The sequence below is a fragment of the Eriocheir sinensis genome, chromosome 21 (genome assembly GCF_024679095.1).
Source record: "Eriocheir sinensis breed Jianghai 21 chromosome 21, ASM2467909v1, whole genome shotgun sequence".
NCBI lineage: Eukaryota > Metazoa > Arthropoda > Malacostraca > Decapoda > Varunidae > Eriocheir > Eriocheir sinensis.
Window position 1 is genome coordinate 15,338,429 of NC_066529.1, and position 22,437 is coordinate 15,360,865.

General features: G+C 46.5%; 1 protein-coding gene across 1 annotated transcript; it reads left to right on the top strand.

The window, feature by feature from the left end:
- Positions 1 to 48: 48 nt before the first annotated feature.
- Positions 49 to 20,653, top strand: LOC127001447 (acid-sensing ion channel 4-A-like). The gene is made up of 8 exons (XM_050865975.1): positions 49 to 272; positions 1,205 to 1,367; positions 2,256 to 2,343; positions 2,942 to 3,036; positions 9,864 to 9,989; positions 16,052 to 16,167; positions 18,237 to 18,438; positions 19,572 to 20,653. The coding sequence occupies exons 1-8, from the start codon at positions 49 to 51 to the stop codon at positions 19,827 to 19,829; spliced, it is 1,272 nt and encodes a 423-aa protein (XP_050721932.1). The 3' UTR covers positions 19,830 to 20,653.
- Positions 20,654 to 22,437: the final 1,784 nt, after the last annotated feature.

The window sequence follows — 22,437 nt, forward strand, 5'->3', positions numbered from 1 at the left end:
CCGAGGAAAAAATTCAGAGAGATGGCTATACTCTTTTTTCCCGCGAACATGTACACACCCTCCCATCCAACGCACCACCACCACCACCACCACCACGATCTCTCTTGCAGTCGCGTTTTGTGGGCTGTTGTGCTGGCGTGTGGGCTGGCGGGCACCATTTACCTCATCAGCAGCAAGGTGATCCTCTACCTCTCCATGCCGACCTCTATGCGAGTTTCCTACGACGACGCCAACACCCTGACAGCACTCCCCGCCGTCACCGTCTGCGTCAGGTAACTATCACTTGCCACCGTATGCTTGTGTGCGCCGAAAACTGTTCATTGGCGGATAGGTGGCTGCAGAGACTTGCTTAGGGGGAGTTTATTTGCAAGGCCGTCGCTGTGAAGTATATCTCGCATCGCCCTCAGAGTACCTAAAGTATACAGACAGTTCTTGCACGCTTTGCGCCGCGCCTATTTTATATACCCCACACAGCATGTTTCCGTCGATGGTGAAAACTATTGACCCATCTCCGTAGAGTTTGGAATAGTCGTCAAGTGAATTATATTTTTTCTATTTAATTTCATGGGGCGTTACAATAGATTGCTTATTAATAGATAGATTGATAGACAGATAGAAAGATAGATAGATAGATAGATAGATAACAGACAGATAGATAGATTGATAGCTATTGTCAGATAGGTAGATGGACAGATAGAAAGATAGATAAAGAGATAGTTTGAATGAATGCTTGACTGACTGAATGATTGATACTTGATACTAACAGAATGAGAGCGGAAAGTTAGGATAGATGACGAGGAATGAATGTCGGGATGATTACTGACAGCAGAAAAAAAAAAAAGAGACCCGGTGGATTTTAACTTGGTGAGCATTAAAACCTTAGTGCATGCAGAGGTGTGAGGCAGACACGGGCAGCAGGCGGTGAGGCAGGGAACGGAGAGAGTGAGGTGAGGGGGGCGGCGTGTTGGTGCTTGGATTAACGTAGTAGGAGCAGCGAGTAGCGGGCTTTTTTATTATTGTTTCCTTTTTTTGTGTCCTTGAGCTGTCTCCTTTGTTGTAAAAAAAAAAAAAAAGTAGGCTACATGTTTCCTTGGGTACCGTTGCATCTCTTTCAATGAGCGCTGTTGATGATTACATATGCTTTAACCTGCCATTATGTGGGGCGAAATGGGTGTAAGGATATAGAGGGGCTCATCACAAACAGGGAGATGTACGACTACCACAACTTGCTCAAGCTGTGGCGGGAGGCGGGCCAGACGGGGAGGCTGCCGAAGGACGCGGACGTGCAGCTGCTGAGCGTGTCCAACCTGACGCTGGATGAGGTGTGGCGGCGCGGCGGCTACGAACGGGAGCGACTCGTGGGCCAGGTGGGTGCAAGGGAGTGTTTACCTGTTGGCCCATGACCGTAGTACATAAGAGTAGGCGTAGTAAGCAGGAGCAATCATAGTAAATACAGTGGTCGTAGTAAACTGTCGTAGTGAACTGTCGTAGTAAGTAGTCGTGGCAAACAGGATTAGTCTAGGTGAACATGATTACGCTAGACTGTTTAAACGCCATATTAGTATTTCTTACAATTATGTGCTCAATTTAGCTCTTTTATTCCATTTCTGGGGCGGAGTTAATTCGAAGGGTTTTAAGTGTTGAATTTTCACAGGCAAGTCGGCGTATTACAAACTCAGTCGTGAAGAGTGATGTAAAAAAATCAACAGAACTAACTAAGCACGAATTGAAAAAAGGGTTAAAATAGACAAATCAGCTACATATTTATTGGTGAAGATTAATACGACCTTTAACCTGTCCGCTGCGATTGGCTCGGATTTAGCCTTTACTGGTAGCCTGGAAACATACACTCCCAGGTCTTTCTCTGCCTCTGTGGTGGATAGTGGAGTGTTTCCCATGTGGTATTGGTGTGCTTGATATCCCCTCCCAATGTGCAGGACTTTATATTTTTCTTCACTGAATTGTAGCAGCCACTTTTTGTTCCATTCTTGTTGCTTGGTGAGGTCTGACTGTAGAAAATCCGCAGTCAAGGGGTTAAGAAAATCATCCGCTAGCCTCGTTTCATCCTGTCTCTGTCCACCTTTATCCAGCTTCTCTTTAAGGTTGTAGATGTTTCCTGCACCTCCTCCTCATCCAATGTACTCCAAGCAAGCAGAATATATTGTCTTAAGCAAAAGAATGTATTATCTCTTTCTATCTCTATCTCTATCTATCTATCTGTCTCTATCTATCTGCCTCTCTCCCTCCCCCGCCAGTGCTTCGTGGGTCCCGGCAAGAACTGTGAGGAGCGGGGCGTGTGGCGGCCCGTCCTCACCCGCTATGGATACTGCCACAGCTTCTCCGGTGAGCAGCAAGTAGTAGTGGTGGTGGTAGTAGTAGTAGTAGTAGTAGCAGTAGTAGTAATAGTAGTAGTAGTAGTACGAGTAGAAGTAGTAGCAGAAGGGACGAAGCAGGTAGAGAGGGACACTTTAAGCCGCATGTTCAGCAGTCCCAAACACGTGAGACGCCGAGAAAGAGCAAATGAAAGTGAGAACGATGAGAGAGAAGGAGAAAGAGGACGAGAGGATAATTATAGAAGATTATAGCAATGGGGGACAGAGGGAAGGGTAATACATCTTAATCTCAAAATACACAACAAACAAAAAATCAAGAAGACGCAACCATTTATTGTATGTGGGTACTGTATAATAACTGCTCTGCTTCGTGTTCTTGTTTTCTCTGATTTAATTACCACTGCATATATTTTTCTTAGTCTGCGTTTAAATGAATGAAAGAATGAACGTGGAGAGACCTATTGTTACAGCATATATGATTTTTTCTTTCTAATTCTCTCTCTCTCTCTCTCACACACACACACACACACACACACACACACACACACACACACACACACACACACACACACACACACACACACACACACACACACACACACACACAGGGGCCACCACTTCAGTCCCCGGCCAGCAGTTCGGTATCTACCTCGTCCTCCGTTATCGCGGGCACCCCTACGGCATCCCCTTCCGTGGCTTCATCGTAAGTGACTGCATGGGCGCCCTTATTCCTTTCCTTCCCTTCTCTATTTTTGGATGACTTTTTTGTTCGCGAAGCGAAGCTGTGTTGTGGTTCTTAATTTAAACGGGAAAATAATGGCAGAACCGCTAAAAAGGCGATCTATTAAGATTCGTAGCTTTCCATCTCGAGCGAGCTCCTCCTATTCGTCACATGGACCAACCATGTAACGCAGAAGGCGGTGCTGGGCGCCAGGCTTGGTGTTACAGTGTTACACATGAAGGAATGTTATCTCGTGTTTCGTCACCCAGCACCACAAGTACAAAATAACAGACTGCAAGAAAATCTCCAGTAGTCGGCAGTACATTATTTAACTGGAGGTAACAAAGTTTCGTGTCAGAAAATAAAGTGACGTTATTGAGAGTATTATACTGAATCTGCGGGCGGTGTGTTGTTGGCGCTACAGCTTATTCAGCGGGTGGCTGGAGGAGTTGGTTTTACAGGTATTATTGGGGGTGGGGGTAACTGTGAGAAAGCGTTACATAATACGTAGTCAGTCAGCGCGCGACCTTCCTTGGGTTCACACGTGACTTTGCCCCGCTGCTGTGTGGTGCCAACTCGCTCTTTCCTCTGTTTCCTCTGCTTTCGCGGTGTGAGGCGTTCTGTGCTTCTGTGAACTGCTGCTGTACTGGAGGACTACAAAACCAGGAGGATTACCCTGCCTTCTACTACAGACCGCTATGTTCTGATTTAGTATTTACTTAGTTAGATAGTGATCTACAGTTACTCCTAGGACAAGTGTATTAAGCTTCCCACATCTGCACTAAAATCAACATTATTTCACGCCAACCCAGTGCTACACGGTTTTATATTGCTTTTGTGTTTTTTATATTGCTTTTGTGTTTTCTTCTCCTTCTATTATTAGGATACTTTACTGTGCTGTGATAATAGGACTACGTGAATCAGGCGCGCCAAGCTACGTTAATTTCTAAGTCCACACAAAACACTAGATAATCCACTTTCTGCGCAAACCTAGTGAACACAATTATTATCTTCTTTACATAAGTGATTTCTCAGTATATTAATATTGGCCTATGTTTTGTCTTGGTGGGTAGAAATAACCGCGCCTTTTTACCCGAGACACACCCTTTTCCCCCAGGAATTGACCTGACTGCGACCTCACAGCAGCTGTTGGTTTGTTTTCCTAGATACACATTTTTGACCTGACGACCTCACCGCAGCTGCGTACTTTGTTATCGTCTTAACGCGCCTAATTGTTTCCGTCTTGCCTCGCCCATATCTTCACCATGACGTCCCTCAAGCGTTGTTCTGGGTATGGCCTTCGCATGGCAAAGCAGTACTTTCTTTCTAAGGACGTTTGTAGGTTCTGCGTTAAGACTCAGAAGAATGATCAGAGGATCATAGAGTTAGAGAATAGGGTTACGACTCTCGCCGCCCAGGTACACTTACTGGTTAGTGCAGCAGCAACAGTTTCCCGCCTCCTCCTCCTCCCCCTTCCTCTTCCTCTTCTTCCTCGTCCTCCTCCCTCCAATATTGTCTTCACCCACACAGCAGCCCTCCCATCCTCCTCCTCCTCCTCCTCCTCGACCATCTCCGATCTCCTGCTTCCCACCCCTCCTTCTCCTCTTCTTCCTCCTCTTCCTCCTCCTCCTCCTCCTCCTCGCCTTCCTTCCTCTTCCGTCCCCCTCTCCCCCTGCCCACCTCCTCCTCCCCCTCCTCTCCTCTTTCTCCTCCTTGTCCTCCGCCTCTTCTGCTCGTCCCTCCTCCCACACCTGTCCTTCACCTTCCCTTCCCCCTCTTCCTCCTCCCTCCTCGTCCGTCCCTCCCTCCCCACCTCACTCTCCTTTCACCTACTCCTCCTTCCTCCTCCTCCTCCTCCGCCTCCTCCTCCTCCTCCTCCTCCTCCTCCCCCCCCTCCTCCTCCTCCGCCTCCACCTCGCCTTCCTCTTCCGTCCCCCTCTCCCTCTTCCCTGCCCACCTCCTCCTCCTCCTCCCCTCTTTCTCCTCCTTGTCCTCCGCCTCCTCACTCGTCCCTCCCTCCAACACCTGTCCCTTACCTTCCCTTTCCCCCTCTTCCTCCTCCCTCTCCTCGTCCGTTCCTCCCTCCACCACCTCACCCTCCCTTTCTCCTTCTTCCTCTTCCCCCTCCTCCTCCTTTCCACCTTCCACCTCTTCCACAATTTCTCCTCGTTCTTCACAGCAGGTCCCTCCTCCCTTCCTGCTCCCTCCCCTTCACCCATCCCTCCTGGCCCCCTTCCGACCGTCGGGTTCTTGTTGTTGGTGATAGTCAGGTTCGTTATGTTGACAGGTATTTTGCTCCAAGGATAAGAACAGGACGAGGGTGTGTTTCCAGGCAGGGGTGGGCCATATCATACAGGAATGAGGCGTGAATGGAAATAGAGGGATCGAACACAATTGTCTTTCTCAGCTGTGGCGGAAACGACGTTTCTCGTGTGCCAAGCGAGGACCTTCTCAGGCGTTTTAGAGAATTGTTAGGCAGGATACGTGACGCTGGTGGGTCGCCAGTAGTGTGTGGCGTCCTGCCAAGGAGGGGCGTTGGCGATGGATGGCTGTCCAGGGCGATAGCAGTGAACAGCAGACTTGCTGAGCACTGCGGGCGCAATGGGTGGCTGTTCGTCGACACTTGGGACCTCTTCTTTGGCAACGACGCCCTCTACGCCCGTGACGGGATACACTTGACGTTCAAGGGTGTTGAGGCTCTCTCAGACTTCCTTGAGCGAGCACTTGGTACCCTGAGGGATTTTTTAGTATAGGCGAGGGGGGGATGGGAGCAATGGGAGGACATCTAGCTCATAATATAACCAGGCAGCTTAGAAGTAATTCTAGGGGAGTAACAGAGGACGGGCTAAGAATCTTCTATACTAACAGCAGGAGCCTCAGAAACAAGATAGACTTACTAAGGGGTGAAGCTTGCTCAGAAAATTTTGACATAATAGCGATCACTGAGACATGGATAGACACTGCTAATAGAAATTTTAGATCAGAATTTGAAATAACGGGTTATCAGATGTTTCACAAAGACAGAAGGGGCAGAAAGGGAGGTGGAGTTGCGCTATATGTTAAAGACTCACTTAAATGTTTAGTTAACAACTCAGTCAAAACTAACATGGATTCAGAATCAGTTTGGGTGGACGTTTACAAAGGGAAAGAAAAACTAACTCTAGGAGTTATATACAGGCCACCCAACCTTAACAGGCAGGACACGAGTATATTACTACAGGAGATTGGCAGGGCGAGTATGAGTAGAAATGTCTGCGTAATGGGGGACTTTAATTATAGGAATATAGACTGGGAATATCTAGTGGGTGACCTGGAAGCCGAGGACTTTCTTGAAGTTATACAAGTTAATTTCCTTAAGCAGGTAGTTACTGAGCCTACCAGAGGAGATAACATATTAGACTTAGTCCTAACCAATAATGGGAACTTGCTACGTGAGTTGGAGGTGGGCGGAGAGTTAGGAAATAGTGATCACAGAACGGTTCGATTTAGCTTAGACTGGGCAGTAACCCGCGAACCAAACCCAGTGTTAGTGCCAGATTTTAGAAGAGCAAACTACGAGGGGCTTCGAAAACATCTTGAAGGGGTAAACTGGGATAATTTAGGGATTCATGAGGTCCAGAACTGCGGATTGGAGAGCCAGGAGAACCAGGTAGAAATGTCTTACAATAATTTAGTTAGAGTAATAGTAGAGGGGCAAGAACAGCATATACCACAGCGAACACTTAGAAAAGAAAACAATGATCCTAAGTGGATGACTCGTGGACTAAAACACGAGATTGGGTTAAAGAAGGGAATTTATCAGAAAATAAAGAATGGGGAAACACATCTCAGGGGCCGGTACGTCGAACTATCTAGATTAGTTAAGAAAAACACCAGGATAGCAAAAAAGAACTATGAGATCAAAGTAGCAAATGAGGCGAAAAGTAATCCTAAGGGCTTCTTTCAGATGTATAGAACAAAAACACGGGAGAAAATTGGACCGCTGAAAACAAACACAGGGGAGCTAGTAGAAAATTACGAAAATATGAGCGCATTGTTGAACGACTACTTCCTTTCAGTATTCACACAGGAGGATCGAACGACTATACCGGAAAGAGTTCAGGTGTACGAGGGCGGGGATAGCGATAAATTGAGGGATATAATCATTACCAGGCAAGTAGTTCAGGATGAGATAGATAAGCTTAAGAAGAACAAGTCGCCAGGTCCTGACGGGATATTTCCGAGGGTATTAAAGGAGTTAGGTGATGTAATCAGTGACCCACTAACCGACATCTTTAAGATGTCGGTAAATACTGGCTATGTGCCGAGCCTGTGGAAAGTAGCTAATGTGACGCCGATTTTTAAAAAGGGGGACAGGTCAGTTGCCTCAAACTATCGCCCAATTAGCTTAACATCGGTTATAGGGAAGATACTGGAGTCCATAATAGCCAGGAACATTCGGGAGCATTTAGAGAAACATAGCTTAATTCACGACTCGCAGCATGGGTTCACAATAGGTAGGTCATGCCTCACCAATCTCTTGTCCTTCTACAATAAAGTATTTGAGGCGGTTGACAGAGATGAAAATTATGATGTAATCTATCTTGATTTTAGTAAAGCGTTTGACAAAGTTCCTCACCAACGACTGTTGCTTAAATTACAGGCTCACGGAGTAGAGGGTAAAGTTTTGAACTGGGTCAAGGCGTGGCTTAGCAATAGGAAGCAAAGAGTGCAAATCAATGGTAAAAGATCTGACTGGGGATGTGTTACGAGTGGGGTCCCACAAGGTTCGGTATTAGGTCCACTTTTGTTTATTATTTATATCAATGACTTAGACACAGGAATTAGTAGTGATGTTAGTAAATTTGCAGATGATACCAAGATCGGTAGAGTAATTGAGTCGGATCAGGACGCTAGTATTCTCCAAGGTGAACTCAACAGATTATATGACTGGGCGGATAAATGGCAGATGGAGTTCAATGTAGGGAAGTGCAGTATTCTGAGTGCAGGTAGGAACAACCCCTCACATAACTATTGCTTAAATGACACTCTCATAAGTAGGTCTAAAAGGAGAGGGATTTAGGGGTCTTAGTGAGCTCTGATCTCCGTCCAAGGGCACAATGCATTCAAGCTAGATCTCGAGCTAATAGGGTACTGGGATTTATTTCAAGGAGCGTAAGCAACAGAAGCCCCGAAGTCTTCCTCAAACTATATTTAGCATTAGTTAGACCTCATCTTGACTATGTGGTTCAGTTCTGGTCACCCTACTATAGAATGGATATCAAAATGTTAGAATCGGTGCAGAGGAGGATGACTAAGATGATTCAGGGGTTGAGAAACTTGCCATACGAGGAAAGACTCAAACAGTTAAACTTGCATTCTCTAGAAAGGCGAAGGGTGCGTGGAGACATGATCGAGGTTTATAAATGGATGAAGGGCTTTAATAAGGGAGACATTCATAAGGTTTTGTTGGTAAGAGAACCGGGTAGGACACGAAGTAACGGGTTTAAACTGGATAAATTCAGATTCAACAGGGACATAGGCAAAAATTGGTTTACTAACAGGGTGGTGGATGAGTGGAATAGGCTTAGCAGTCATGTGGTGAGTGCCAATACAATTGTTACATTCAAAAATAGACTAGATAAATTCATGGACAGCGATATTAGGTGGGGTTAGATACACGGGAGCTTAGGGTCAAAGGAGCTGCCTCGTACAGGCCTACCGGCCTCTTGCAGACTCCTGCGTTCTTATGTTCTTATGTTCTTAATACATAACCAGCCCACTAGTAATAATTTACTTTTAATTATTTTAATGGCCATTACCATCATCATCATTAGCAGCAGCTAGCAGCATAAGTATAAACATTTCGGACCCGTTCTTTCACTTATACTCGTCAATATTTCATTACTTTTTTTTGTTTTACCGAGTTATGACAATCATATTTAGGATCTACAATTACTGCTGCGCTTGATGGTGTTAATTGAAATTGTCTATCTTGTATAAAATGTGAGATAAGGTAAATAATAATAATAAAAAAATCTAACACCAAGAGCATGTATGGGTGACTGTCGCCTACACGAGAGGCGAACGAGGAAGCTAGCCAATCAGGTCGCGAGTCGAGAGGGGAGGCCAGCCAATCAGGTGCGGCGTTACAAATGCTGCTTAGGCGCCAGAGGAACACTTGGTTTGAACAGACTATACTATGTCGCTATAGCATCTTCATCCATTATTTTATTCTGTGAGTGATAGCGTACTCGTCTCCCTTCCTTTTTCTGTGTCTCACCTTCACTGCTTATCTTTCCACCCATGTTTCCACCTTCTCACATCTCCCTATGTACTTGTCTTACGGCCGTATCATAAATCAATCCCTTCGACTGTCGAATATCTTCGGCCGTTTTCTGCTACCATAAGAATCGAAGTTTTTTAACGGAAGAGAAGGGAAGGTGTTGGAAGGCGAAATTATTCGAATCTGGCAAGGGGTCGGAACGCATATTCCCGAAGTCTCTTATGGTTCAGCACCGGGAGAGTTTAGGACCAATCAGCACGCGCGGCGAGTACGGGGGTGCTGGGGGGGCGGATCTGGCCAGGTCAGAATTGATAGGGGCCTATTCCATTATGCGCGTGACTTTTATTTTACTATTTTACTTACTATTTTTATTTAGAAATAATACTATACTGACTATTTTTAAGATGCACTTCCCATCCTTCCTGTCGTTTTCCTCTTCCCACTCCTTCCTGTCGTTCCTCTCTCCCGATCCCTGTTCTCGCTTTCGTCCTCTCTTGCCGCACCCTCGCTTTCGTCCGCCTCTTTCCCCACTCTTCGTCCCCAGGTGGCGGTACACGACCCCTTGCAATCCCCCGCCGAAGCCATAGAGGACGGCGCCACCTGTCCGCAGAAGATCACAAAGACCGGGAAGAAGCTTGGTTGTCACCGCCTTGTTTCCGTGACTCTACAGGTGAGAGAGAGAGAGAGAGAGAGAGAGAGAGAGAGAGAGAGAGAGAGAGAGAGAGAGAGAGAGAGAGAGAGAGAGAGAGAGAGAGAGAGAGAATAATTTTGCGTAGATGTTTAAACCACACAGATCTCATGATTTTAAGTGCCACGTGGTCTATCCTTGAACTTAAATGAAACGACATCAAACTGCCACAGAGACGTTGTATTTCTGCCTTTTTTTTAAAGTTCAGGATGTGTCGATCGAGTTTATTAAGTTATTGTAGAAAAGCGAAGATGGTTTTTGATGTATAACTAAAATAAATATAATATTTTATCAATAAAGTGTGTGCCTTCATAAATAAGACTACCATTAATTTCGTGATTGAGGAATACTGATGGTGGTAATTTATGCATAACTAAGATAGATGTAATGATTGGCCGATAAAGTAACTGACTGAGTGTATATGTGTGCCTTCAGAAATAAGTTCTTCCGATCGAGTTTGTTTTTAAGTGGATGAATTAAGTTATTGAAGAAAAGTGATGGTGGTAATGAACAGATGTAATGATTTGTCGATAAAGTAGGTGAGTGGTGGATGAGTGGAACAGGCTTGGCAGTAATGTTGTGAGTGCGAATAAGACAGTAATATATATATATATATATATATATATATATATATATATATATATATATATATATATATATATATATATATATATATATATATATATATATATATTTTGTGGGTATATATGGGCAGGAGATTTTCTCTTATATATGTCTGGTTGAATGTGATAGTGAGCTCAATGTTGTTCATTTTCTTAAGAAAATTGTCTTTCTCTCGAATAACTCTTATTTTCTTTTGTCAATTTAGTGATGACTTCACCGTAAATGGTCCTCGTTCTTGCCAGATCGCGATTTCGGTTTTTTAACCCTTCTTCAGTGGCGTTGTTGTCTTCTTCAGAGGAGTAGTTATTGTCTGCTCGCTTAGCCTCGCTAGTTGGAGAGAGATGGCTGGTGCACTGGTACTGTACTGGTACTGGTTGATTTGAGGGGCTCGATACCCTCGCTGGTTGTATGCCTGAAGCTAGCCCGCCTCTTGCTGCTTCTACTGCTTCGGAGGCCATAAGGCCTCTCTCGCCGGGCTCTTCGCCAGACACCATTTCGGGTATACTGGTTTTCGTAACTGCAACGCTACTCCTTGGGCTTCGAACATCACTGTGCTGACTGGGTGTTCTCGATCCTCTTCTTCGTCTTCGTAGTCAAGCCGCAACGCCACCAAAGCGTTGCAGAAGACGGACAACTCCCCCCTAGTGAAGGTGACCGACGGGCGAAGTGCTCTTCCACGCTGGGGTGGGAGGCTTGGAGAGGAGGCTCGGGTCGGGGGCGCTGGTCGCGGCATTCATGGTGGTCGTGGACGGGGTCTGTGTTTCCTGGGGTGTCGTCTCGGGGCTCACCTGGGTGTCCTGCGTCACGTTCTCCGGCGTTGTCTGGCACACCGCCTCCTCGGTGGGCTGAGGGGCGGTCTGGCAGGCCCTTCCTTTCCGTTTGTGGCAGGTCTGTGGCGGCGTCTTCTCGTGGGGTCGGTGTCGGTGGGCTGGCAGGTGTTGGTGCAGGGACCACCACGTCCATCCTTGGACTGGGAGAGAGTGAGGGAGAGGGAGCTGCTCGGGAAACAGCCTGGCTCTTTGGGGGCAAGGTGTCTATAGCACCCGAGGGCCGAGGGGGGAGCCTCCTCAGCTGTTCGGGGCAGCCCTTGAACCAGGCGTGGTGTCTCCCGCCACAGTTCGGACATCGTGCAGCCCGGTTGGTTCCGGTCCTCAGTGTCTCGATACACTTCGAGGAGGGATGTTTCCCGCTGCACACGCCGCAGAGAGCTCCGGTCCTGCAGTACTTCTGCACATGGCCGAAGGCCTGGCAACTGAAGCACCGCAGGGGCTCCGGGGTGAACCTCCTGACGGAGAAATCACCCCAGACGCGTAGGTCGAGGGACGCCGGGAGAGGCCCCCGAGCGGGTCCTCCAGGATCGGTCGGAGGGACTGGCCAAGAGGATACCGTGAAACGATACCCTTCGACCTTCGCAAAGGGCGCACAGAAGGTGCCTGAAGGAGGCACTGAAGGTGCCTGAAGGAGGCACTAAAGGTGCCTGAAGGGGCACAGAAGGTGCCTGAAGGTGCACTGAGGGTGCCTGGGGGAGGGGAGAAACCCTGAAGGTGGCTACTACGCCCAAGGGCGTAATGCTTCTCCTGGCCTGATGCTCAATCTCACGAACCCAGGATTAGAGGTGAGATTTATTGCCCCAGGAGAGGGTAGATGAATGAATCAGGTGTTAACTGACGCAGGTCCACCGCTCTGAGAGAAATGTGGCCTTAAAAACGGCACAAGTTAAATAAAAAGCCACCTTGGACCGTAGCAACACTGCAGGGTCACCAATTGTTGATGGTTAGTGAGTGTTCTACTGCTAGTTGGTCCACGAGTAAAAGGAAAACTAATTCCCATCAAGGTTATTTTATTTATTTATTTTTTTAAATATTTATCCCCTAGTATCACTAGGGGAAACGGGCCCTTGTCTTAAGACGGCCCGTTAAGAGTGCAAAAATGCTTCCTCCCTGCGCGGGGGAGCACGGGCTAAGCCTATTGGCGGCGAGTAGAAGTATGCCGACAGCCCGACTCTCTCGGCGTTGGAAATTTAGCCGACCGAGTCGGTCTGTCGACGAGGACTGGCCTGTCTCTGTTATGGGGGGTAAAGATTGCTCCTCGTGCACGAGGGAGCACGGGCCTTTGCCTAAGGCGGCCGGTAGCTGGGAGCCGACATACAGACTCTATCGGCGATCGAAATCTAGCCGACCAAGTCGGTCTGTCGACGAGGACTGGCGTGTCTCTGTCTCTGTTATTATAAAAATACACAGAAGTCATTAGGACGGACAAAACACAAAAGACGTTGTTGTGTGTATATACATTTATGTGAACGTAGTGTAGTGTAAATGACATTGGGATGCTGGTGTATGTGGTTAACAATATGTATAAGAGAACTGTTGCAGGACGTGGACAGACAGTCGAAGAAAAGTTAACAACGAAGACTGGACAAGATACAGCGGGAACAATGGACACAACGAAAATACATTAATAACGGAGTTTGTCCTGCCGCACCACATTCTCTTTTAATCACCGGAGGGAGCACGCGACGGTTTGTAGGGGTTACTGCTACACCTCCAGTGTCGCCAGTGAGTTGCAGAGGTTCAGCAGCTCTGACCTCGTCAACGTCACCGACTACGCGTAGTGCCTTTCCCACTCTGCTCGGCGGCGGCCTAGGTGAGGTTGGGGTTCAGGGGCGCCTGTCCAGGCGTCCCTCGCTGACCACCTGGCTTGGGTTACTTGGTCCTTGGTGGTCGGTGGTGGCGGCGTCTACGATTCTTACGTCGTGGTCTCTTGGGTCGTCTGGCATACCGCAGAGTCGGACTGGGGTGCTTAAGGGGGCCGTGCCATCTGGTGGCTGGAGGGGGCCCGGCAATGCGCCATTGGCACACAGGCACATAGGCCAGTCCGACCCTGGCATACCGCCTCCTCGGTGAGCTGAGGGGCATTCTGGCAGGCCCTTCCTTTCCTTTTGCGGCAGGGCTGTGTGGCGGCGTCTTCTCGTGGTGCTGGCGTCGGCGGGCTGGCGGGTGCTGGGGCAGGGGCAGGGACCACCACGGCCATCCTTGGGGTGGGAGAGGGTAAGGCAGAGGGCGTTGCTTGGGAAACAGTCTGGCTCTTTAGGGGCAAGTTATTCATAGCACCCGAGGGCCGAGGGGGGAGCCTCCTCAGCCGTTCGGGGCAGCCAAAGTTCGGACATCGTGCAGCCCGGTTGGTTCCGGTCCTCAGTGTCTCGATACACTTCGAGGAGGGATGTTTCCCGCTGCACACGCCGCAGAGAGCTCCGGTCCTGCAGTACTTCTGCACATGGCCGAAGGCCTGGCAATTGAAGCACCGCAGGGGCTCCGGGGTGAAACTCCTGACGGAGAAGACACCCCAGACGCCTAGGTCGAGGGACGCCGGGAGAGACCCCCCGGAACGTCAACTCGAACTGCCGCGTGGGCTCTGCGACAGTGATCCGCGTTATAAGTACACCTCCTTGCGAAGGTGACGCGCGGGTCCTCCAGGATCGGTCGGAGGGACTTTCCAAGGGGATACCGTGAGACGATACCCTTCGACCTGCCCTCGACCTCTCCTAGGGAGATGCCGACAGTGGTCTCCCTTCTCAGGCGAGCGAGAGAGAAAGCAGCCTCCTCGTCCAGGGGTTTGATGTAGATCGCACCCCTGGCTTTCTCTTGCACCCGGACCCGGAGGTCGGGGTGCTCCCTCTCCAACCGTCGGACGGTGTGGAAGGTGCTGGTTTCCTGGTGACTCAGGATTTGGTACAGGCGGAAGTCCGGGGCCGGTGGTGGGGTCGGGGCTCGTCGACGTCGCTTATAGACGAGGGTCCATCCTTCTTCCTCTCCCTCGGGTGGGGAGAGGTTTAGGTGCTTGAGAGGGCGAGAGCGGGCCATGGTAGGTCGGGTGAGGAGGAACAAGGTCCTTCCTCTACTGCTGTCCAGCAATCAATGTGGGCTGGTGCACGCCAGGTGGCCGGTATTTAGGCGTGTCGTCTCCCTCCCCGTGCTGCACACTGGCTGCTGATTGGTCGCGCTGGTGCGCAGCGCTCCTGCACATACTCGGAAGAGCTTGTAGGTCTTGTGCCTGTTTGTTGAGGTTGGGCTCCATTTCTTTGATGTTGAGGGCTTCTAGTATGGGGAGGCGTTGTTCATCGGGGCATCTCGCGATGATGACTGTGTTTTCTTCTTGTATTTTTCTTGATAACACTGCGTTATGTTTCTGAAGTAGGTGTTGTCGTGGAGCTCCGGATGTCAGGTGATAGCTCATGCTCCTGCTCAGTTTCATCGTTGTCATGTCGATATAGGTATAGGGGAGGGCTTCGCAGATCCCTCGTTTACATATAAACCTATATACGACATGTGACTCCTGTGTAGGTAGCTTTTCTTCTTGGGGGCTTTTTCTCATAATCAGATGGCTTGTTTTCTTGGTCTTGTAATATATGACGATGATAAGTTTCTTCTTCTCGGGGTTTGTTGGCGTGACGTTTCTTTTGATGATTTGTTTTATTATTCTTTCGTCCTCTTTATAGGCAGTAGAAAAGTGTGCTCTATAGTATATGTTGATGTTCCCTTTCTCCTCCGTTGTATTGTTGATTGTAGCGTGCCATTGATCCATTATTTTCTTGGTTTGCCTGTAGATGTCTGTTTTTTCAAGAGCGTTGTTCAGTAGTACTTGGGTAGATCGGTCTATTTCTTGGTGAACTTGCTTCCACCTACTGCAGTGGGTGAGTGCTCTCCGAATGTAGGCGCCTATGGTGGAGTCTTTGTAGGGTTTGGGGCACTCGCTCTTTCCTATATCGGCATGACAACGATGAAACTGAGCAGGCGCAGAGCTATCACCTGACATCCGGAGCTCCACGACAACACCTACTTCAGAAACATAACACAGTGCTATCAGGAAAAAGCGAGTAACTAGCGAGCAGACAACAATTCCTCTGAAGAAGAAGACAACAACGCCACTGAAGAAGGGTTAAGAAACCCGAAATCGCGATATGGCAAGAACGATGACCACTTACGGTGAAGTCATCACCAAATTGACAAAAGAGAATAAGACAATTATTCGAGTGAGCTTCACTATTCACGAAAGATAATTTTCTTAAGAAAATAGTCAATACTGAACTCACTATCATGTTCAACCATATATATGTATATATATATATATATATATATATATATATATATATATATATATATATATATATATATATATATATATATATGTGTGTGTGTGTGTGTGTGTGTGTATATATATATATATATATATATATATATATATATATATATATATATATATATATATATATATATATATATATATATATATATATATATATATATATTCATGGATAGTGATGTTGGTGGGGTTAGCTTCACAGGAGCTGTCTTGTATAAACCTATCTGACCACTTGCAGACTCTTTATGTTCTTATGTTCTTTTGTTTCTATGTCCCTTCAGAAAGTGCACCTGCTGCACCGAGATTCCCGCCCGTGCCGTCAGAAGCCAGGCTATAGCAGTAGGGTGTGTCGCGTCACCTGCCTGCATGAGTACGTCCTACGGCACCACGGATGCAAGTGAGGGCCGGAAAGTGGTGACTAATCGTGCACGACACCTGAGTGTTCCTTAATCTTTTCCACAGGTCATTCAAGCAGCTGATGAGCTGGTTAAGTCACTAAAGCAGACAGCCTCGTGATGAGCCAACGTGGATTCTGCAGTATGTCATCCACGTTTCCAGTCTCTCTCTCTCTTTTTTGCGCGCGCGCTGCTAAGAATGGTCAGGTTAATAAATTACCATTAATGCATCAGTATAAGTAAGTAAAGGAAGTAAACATATCGTGTAAGGCTTTCTACTTGAATTCCATTCCCGTGTACAAGTCTGCAGAGGTGACGGAGGGAGGATCCGTCACGGTGTTTTCCTTGAGTTTAAAAAGTGATGGAGGGAGGATCCGTCACACAATTTCCTTGCGTTTAAAGTGATGGAGGGAGGATCCGTCACACAATTTCCTTGAGTTTAAAGTGATGGAGGGAGGATCCGTCACACAATTTCCTTGAGTTTAAAGTGAGGGAGGTAGGATCCGTCACTCAATTTCCTTGCGTTTAAAGTGATGGAGGGAGGATCCGTCACACAATTTCCTTGAGTTTAAAGTGATGGAGGGAGGATCCGTCACACAATTTCCTTGCGTTTAAAGTGATGGAGGGAGGATCCGTCACACAATTTCCTTGCGTTTAAAGTGATGGAGGGAGGATCCGTCACACAATTTCCTTGCGTTTAAAGGGATGGAGGGAGGATCCGTCACACAATTTCCTTGCGTTTAAAGTGATGGAGGGAGGATCCGTCACACAATTTCCTTGAGTTTAAAGTGACGGAGGGAGGATCCGTCACACAATTTCCTTGCGTTTAAAGTGATGGAGGGAGGATCCGTCACACAATTTCCTTGAGTTTAAAGTGATGGAGGGAGGATCCGTCACACAATTTCCTTGCGTTTAAAGTGATGGAGGGAGGATCCGTCACACAATTTCCTTGCGTTTAAAGTGATGGAGGGAGGATCCGTCACACAATTTCCTTGAGTTTAAAGTGACGGAGGGAGGATCCGTCACACAATTTGCTTGAGTTTAAAGTGACGGAGGGAGGATCCGTCACACAATTTCCTTGAGTTTAAGGTGACGGAGGGAGGGTCCGTCACGCAATTTCCTTGAAAGTAAGGTGGTTTTCCTTGAGAGGGAGCTCATCATTCAAAGATGACTTATGCTTGGAGTGTGAAGAATCTATACGACGAAGGGAAAACTGCTGGGGACTGATGGAGAGAAGAAGCGCACTTGGCTAAGCTAGCTCAGGCTCCCCCAGCGTTTTCAAGGAATAGCATTTTTATTGGCTCTGGGTCTTCGGCTCCTTCAGCACGAGCTAACGTCGTGCAGTTCCGCCTTCCCCTTCAGAGGCCTCGCGTGCTGAGTGACGCTGCTGCCCCTACCAGAGGCCCCTCGCTCGGGTCAGGCCCCGCACAGCCTCCAAGACGAAACAGAAGATTCTCAGGAAGTTTTATCTCCAGTGCATCATATATCAAGAGTGGTTTGTGGATGGAAGTGGAGAGCTTGTTGAACACGTCCTGTTGTAGGCCCCTCCTCCTTCTATTCTCCCTCCTTGTCCTCGATCTCGTCTTCCTCCTCCTCCTCCTCCTCCTCCTTCTCCTACTCATCCTTCAAACGTACCCATACGCACGTACAGCAAGTGATTTAATCAACTCTACAGGTCACTTACGACGAACCTAACGATCTGATTACAGATTGTCTCGTTATGAATACGCAGGCTATCAGTTTCCTGCCTTTACATGTTTCCTCCTCCTCCTCCTCCTCCTCTTGTAACTTTGGGACGTGAAAAGAGACAAAAGTAACCCCAAGGAAAAAAAAAAGAGAAAAGTAAAGGTAAAAAAAGCAAGTGTCAATGATGAATCGATGTGAATTATATGAAAGGAAATTAATAAGAAAGAATGATCTGAGAAAAATGAATGTGTGCTATAAGAACACACACACACACACACACACACACACACACACACACACACATGTAGACACACACACACAGGGTAATTATCTGCTTAGTTGGTCTAAATTCGAGTCTCTCTCTCTCTCTCTCTCTCTCTCTCAGACTGCCGTACATGCTGGGCAAAGGACGAGTGTGTCAGTCTGAAGAGGAGGTGAAACGCGTGTCCTCGGCCGTCTATCAGTTGTATGACAAGGGCCAGTTCAATCACACCGCCGCCTGCGACTGCCCTCCCGCCTGCGACCTCAACATCTACCGCAGCAGCACCGACACCACGTGGAACTCCCAGCGGAACTCCATCGTGAAGGTCGATCACTGTTAATTAGTGTTATTGATTGATTGATGGTTCATGTTGCAAAGGAGAAGGGAGGAACATGCCATCCCGACCCGCAGGCAATACATGATTTGCATGCACATTCATTTCATCTTTTTTTAATACAATTTTCTTTTATTATTATAGCCATTAGTTTATTTTGTGTATGTATGTATATATATATATATATATATATATATATATATATATATATATATATATATATATATATATATATATATCTATAAACAGTGGCGTAGAAAGGGTTGCTGGCCCCCGGGGACAAAGTCAGTAATGGCACCCCCAATCCCCCCGGGCAATAAAGGTAAAAGTGAAGCGAGGGTTTTTAACTGACAGTTGTGTGGGTTACTTTGGCGCCCCCAAGTGCTGCGCCCGGGGACATATGTCCCCCCCTCGCGACGTCACTGTATATAAAGGAAGGTATATAGCTTCAGATAGTCTCTTATGTATATATCATGACTTGCTTCCTTACATTCATTTCACCTTTTTGCCAGTTTTTACTTTATTTTAGTCACTGGTTTATTTTTTTCTATTTATAAAGGTAGGCCTAGTTATTTTTTTATGGTTTCCATTACGTCACCTCTCTTTCAGATATTGACCTCTCTTTTGGCCGCTCTTCTAAACTCTTTTTTTATAGGGGCATTGATTATCGGGCTTTTTTCTCATTACTGTTTTGGGGAGGCCCTTGAGCTGCTTCCTTTACTATAAAAAAAAGAGCCATGTGTGTGCAATGCTAATGATGAATAATTACTATTTTTTTATAGCACGTTATGTACTTTCTTCTGTTTTTGTAGTCACAATGTAGTGGATGTTCGCCGCTTCGCACCTCCCATTCCAGTCACTGTACTCGTTCGTTTCAAGAATAACAAGTATGAAAAATTTATTCAACCTGAGGCACTTAAATGAATAGTGATATATATGGATATTGAGATAGTCTATTTAACGACATGACAGACCTTTTTTTTTTCATTGTTGAAGAGCAACTTAATTCATTCTTGATACAAGTACAGAGAGAGAGAGAGAGAGAGAGAGAGAGAGAGAGAGAGAGAGAGAGAGAGAGAGAGAGAGAGAGAGAGAGAGAGATCCCTTCCTTTTCTTCGCATCAGGTGTTCTTGGAGGCGACTCAGAACGAGCGCGTGGTGGAGTCCTACAGCTACCCCGTCCCGGCCCTCGTCAGCCACATAGGGGGCTTCATGGGCCTCTTCCTCAGCGCCTCCATCCTCACCTTCCAACAGCTGCTTGAAATCCTCCTCCTCAACGCCTACGCCCTCGCCGTCTGGGTGCTGAAAGGCTGCATGCTGAGCAGGAAGCGGCGGAGGCACCTCAAGCTATTAGTGCTGCGGCATTTTGAAAAGTGGCAATAGGGGGAGGCAGATGTTGCGATGACGACTACTACTACTACTACTGCTACTCACTGAGCCGCTCGATAGATTGCCACTCTGTAGCCTACACCCTGGCCCAAGGATCTTGCCGTGGCCTGCTATTGGGCCCGTATTCTCAGACGCTTTTAGCTCTCACAACAAATATTTCCAAAGGCCACAACAGAGATTAGTCGGGTCCTCGTGAGTGTTTCGTCACGTTCATGGTACCGCAGAAGCCTGTTCAAACTATCACTAGGCTCATAAAACTACCCCCATTGGAAATACTGTAATGCCAGAATTTAGTAACGACGGAAATATGTGTAGAAGGCAAAAATCAGGTTTAAGTAATTGTAAGTATGAGCGAGTTGCCCGAGGAGTTGCGTATGAGGAACAATGGCGTAAAACTCAAATGTAGGCAAGTAAATTCAGACTGCACCAAATTGTTCTTCAACGTTGTAGTGCGAGAATAGAATAAGCTCCCACCTTCAGTGGTCCAGTGTAACACGACTGACTCCTTTAAAAACAAGCTCGACCGTCACTTCCTTCAACTTGATATTAACTAGAGTTGAAATGCAGCGTTTTGGAGTCATCTGATTAATGTAGAATCACTTAGGTTTAAGGACAGACCACCAAGTCTGGGCTATGGGGTCTGTGTGGTCTGATTTTCAATGTAAATCTATGTAAATTACAATACCATCACATCTAGGAAAGTCTTATCAAATGTGAGTGTGTAAGCCCCGAATATGTGAGAATATGGGCAGCTGGCAGGTTATGTAGTCTTCTAATTAATTATCCACCTTGATGAACTAATAAAGTTTTAATCGTAACCCTGCATATCATCGGGAGTTATCCACCTTGAACGAATAGGTAAATATATATAACTGCAATATTTGAATACCCGAAAGTAGTGAGGGTTTTGAACATTTACTTTTTTTAGTGGGATCGAATCACTGAATGAATAGACGGAAAATAACTATTTGAAAGTGACAGCTAGGGGTTAGCAAAAGAGCGTACGCGTGGCAAACGGTTTACGGTCCTTTCCCCCACACGTCAATTCGCCCACAAGACTTTTCGCCCACATGACATGTAAGAGTCAGTTCGCCCATATGTAGAGATAATTCGCCCACACCTTCCATGTCACGTCCACATTGTTGGAGTAGTCATATACCATGTAATTGGTGTGTAGTTCGAGAGGCCACAACCAGGGCAGTGCAGCAGTAGAAGGCTTGTTAATTGGGGCTTTTATCGAGTGGTAAATAGAGAATTAAAAAAAGAAAATCTATATAAGTTTATTAAATCCATGTGCCGAATATGAATATAGAATTAAAACCTTTAAAACCTACTTAAATAACCTTTACTTATTCATGCAAGATTCAGCTGCACACTGGTACATTGAGATGAGCGCAAACTTTCAGCAGTTGATATGATGACCTCTCGTCCCTTACATGCTCATCCCAAAGAGCGAATATTCTACACAGCATTATTTTCGCTCGTTTACAAATAAATAAAACAACGAGAATGATCAGCTACATTCAGCTACAACAGTACTGTTACTCATTGTATTAAAATGTAGGATATTGTTATAAGTCCCAGAGAAACACGGGTAATTTACAATAACTGAAAGAATAGTTCAAGATTTTTGGGCACAATAGCCTATTCACTGGTGACATGCTGAGAAGGAATACTACCCCATTTTTAAGTCCATGAGCCTGGGGGGTTGGTCGGTACCATTTTTGGGCATGAAATCTCATAGTGATTAATTGAAAGACCAATATGTCTATAGTCTTCAAAAATGTATGATGGCATTCTATATCTCTTTGCTTTCCTTGTTAGTCCATGAGCCAAGACCTGGTTTTTGGGTTATTGGTACCACTTAAAGTGGCAAATTCTAGTGATGCATTTTGGAATGGTCTATATCTGTAGATGGTATTTTGCTATGATAGCAATCCCAAAGTAGTAGCTTTGTCATAGCAACCAGGCATTGAATATGATATCCCATAAATCCGAAAATCTGAGACTACAAATGTATGGAATAAGAATACCAACACATTTACCCTATTGATATGTGATAACTTGTTATTACAGAATATCTGAGAGAATAAAGCACAGTAAACAGTTGTAAACAGTTTAGACCGTAGGTTAATGCATACTATAGCATAACAAAGTAGTCACCTAGCAAAATTATAATTTGGCCTAAAGCAGTACTACAATACAATACTAGTATTCGTCTGTGTCCAAATCATCTGATTCTGCTTCTTCACAAGCTTTGTCATCTTCATCTTCTTCCCTCTGGTTTGTGCAGGTCTTCAGTTTGCACATATATGTGCATTTCAGCTGGTTCACCAGGCACACACAGTCTGAAAGTTTACAGGCACGGACACATTTGCACGACAGCATCTGCAACACGGCCTCAGGAGCTGGTGATCCACGCATCCACTCAATGATTAGGTTGCCTTCTTCATCCGTCATCCACCCACAGCTCTTTGGGTCTGGAACAACAGGGTGCCTCTCAAGGCAGCGCCATATTGCAGCCTGGTAGTTGGCAGGAAGAACATGCAAGTGCAAACAATCCTTGCATGGGGCAGCTGGCTGGATTCCACATTTCCCGTTT

What these genes read in the sequence shown, in the direction of transcription:
- LOC127001447 (XM_050865975.1), top strand. Translation starts at nt 49, where the DNA reads ATGTACACACCCTCCCATCCAACGCACCACCACCACCACCACCACCAC. An exon ending in GGGAGCGACTCGTGGGCCAG is followed by an intron (nt 1,368 to 2,255) that starts GTGGGTGCAAGG and finishes CTCCCCCGCCAG; the next exon opens with TGCTTCGTGGGTCCCGGCAA. An exon ending in CTACGGCACCACGGATGCAA is followed by an intron (nt 16,168 to 18,236) that starts GTGAGGGCCGGA and finishes TCTCTCTCTCAG; the next exon opens with ACTGCCGTACATGCTGGGCA.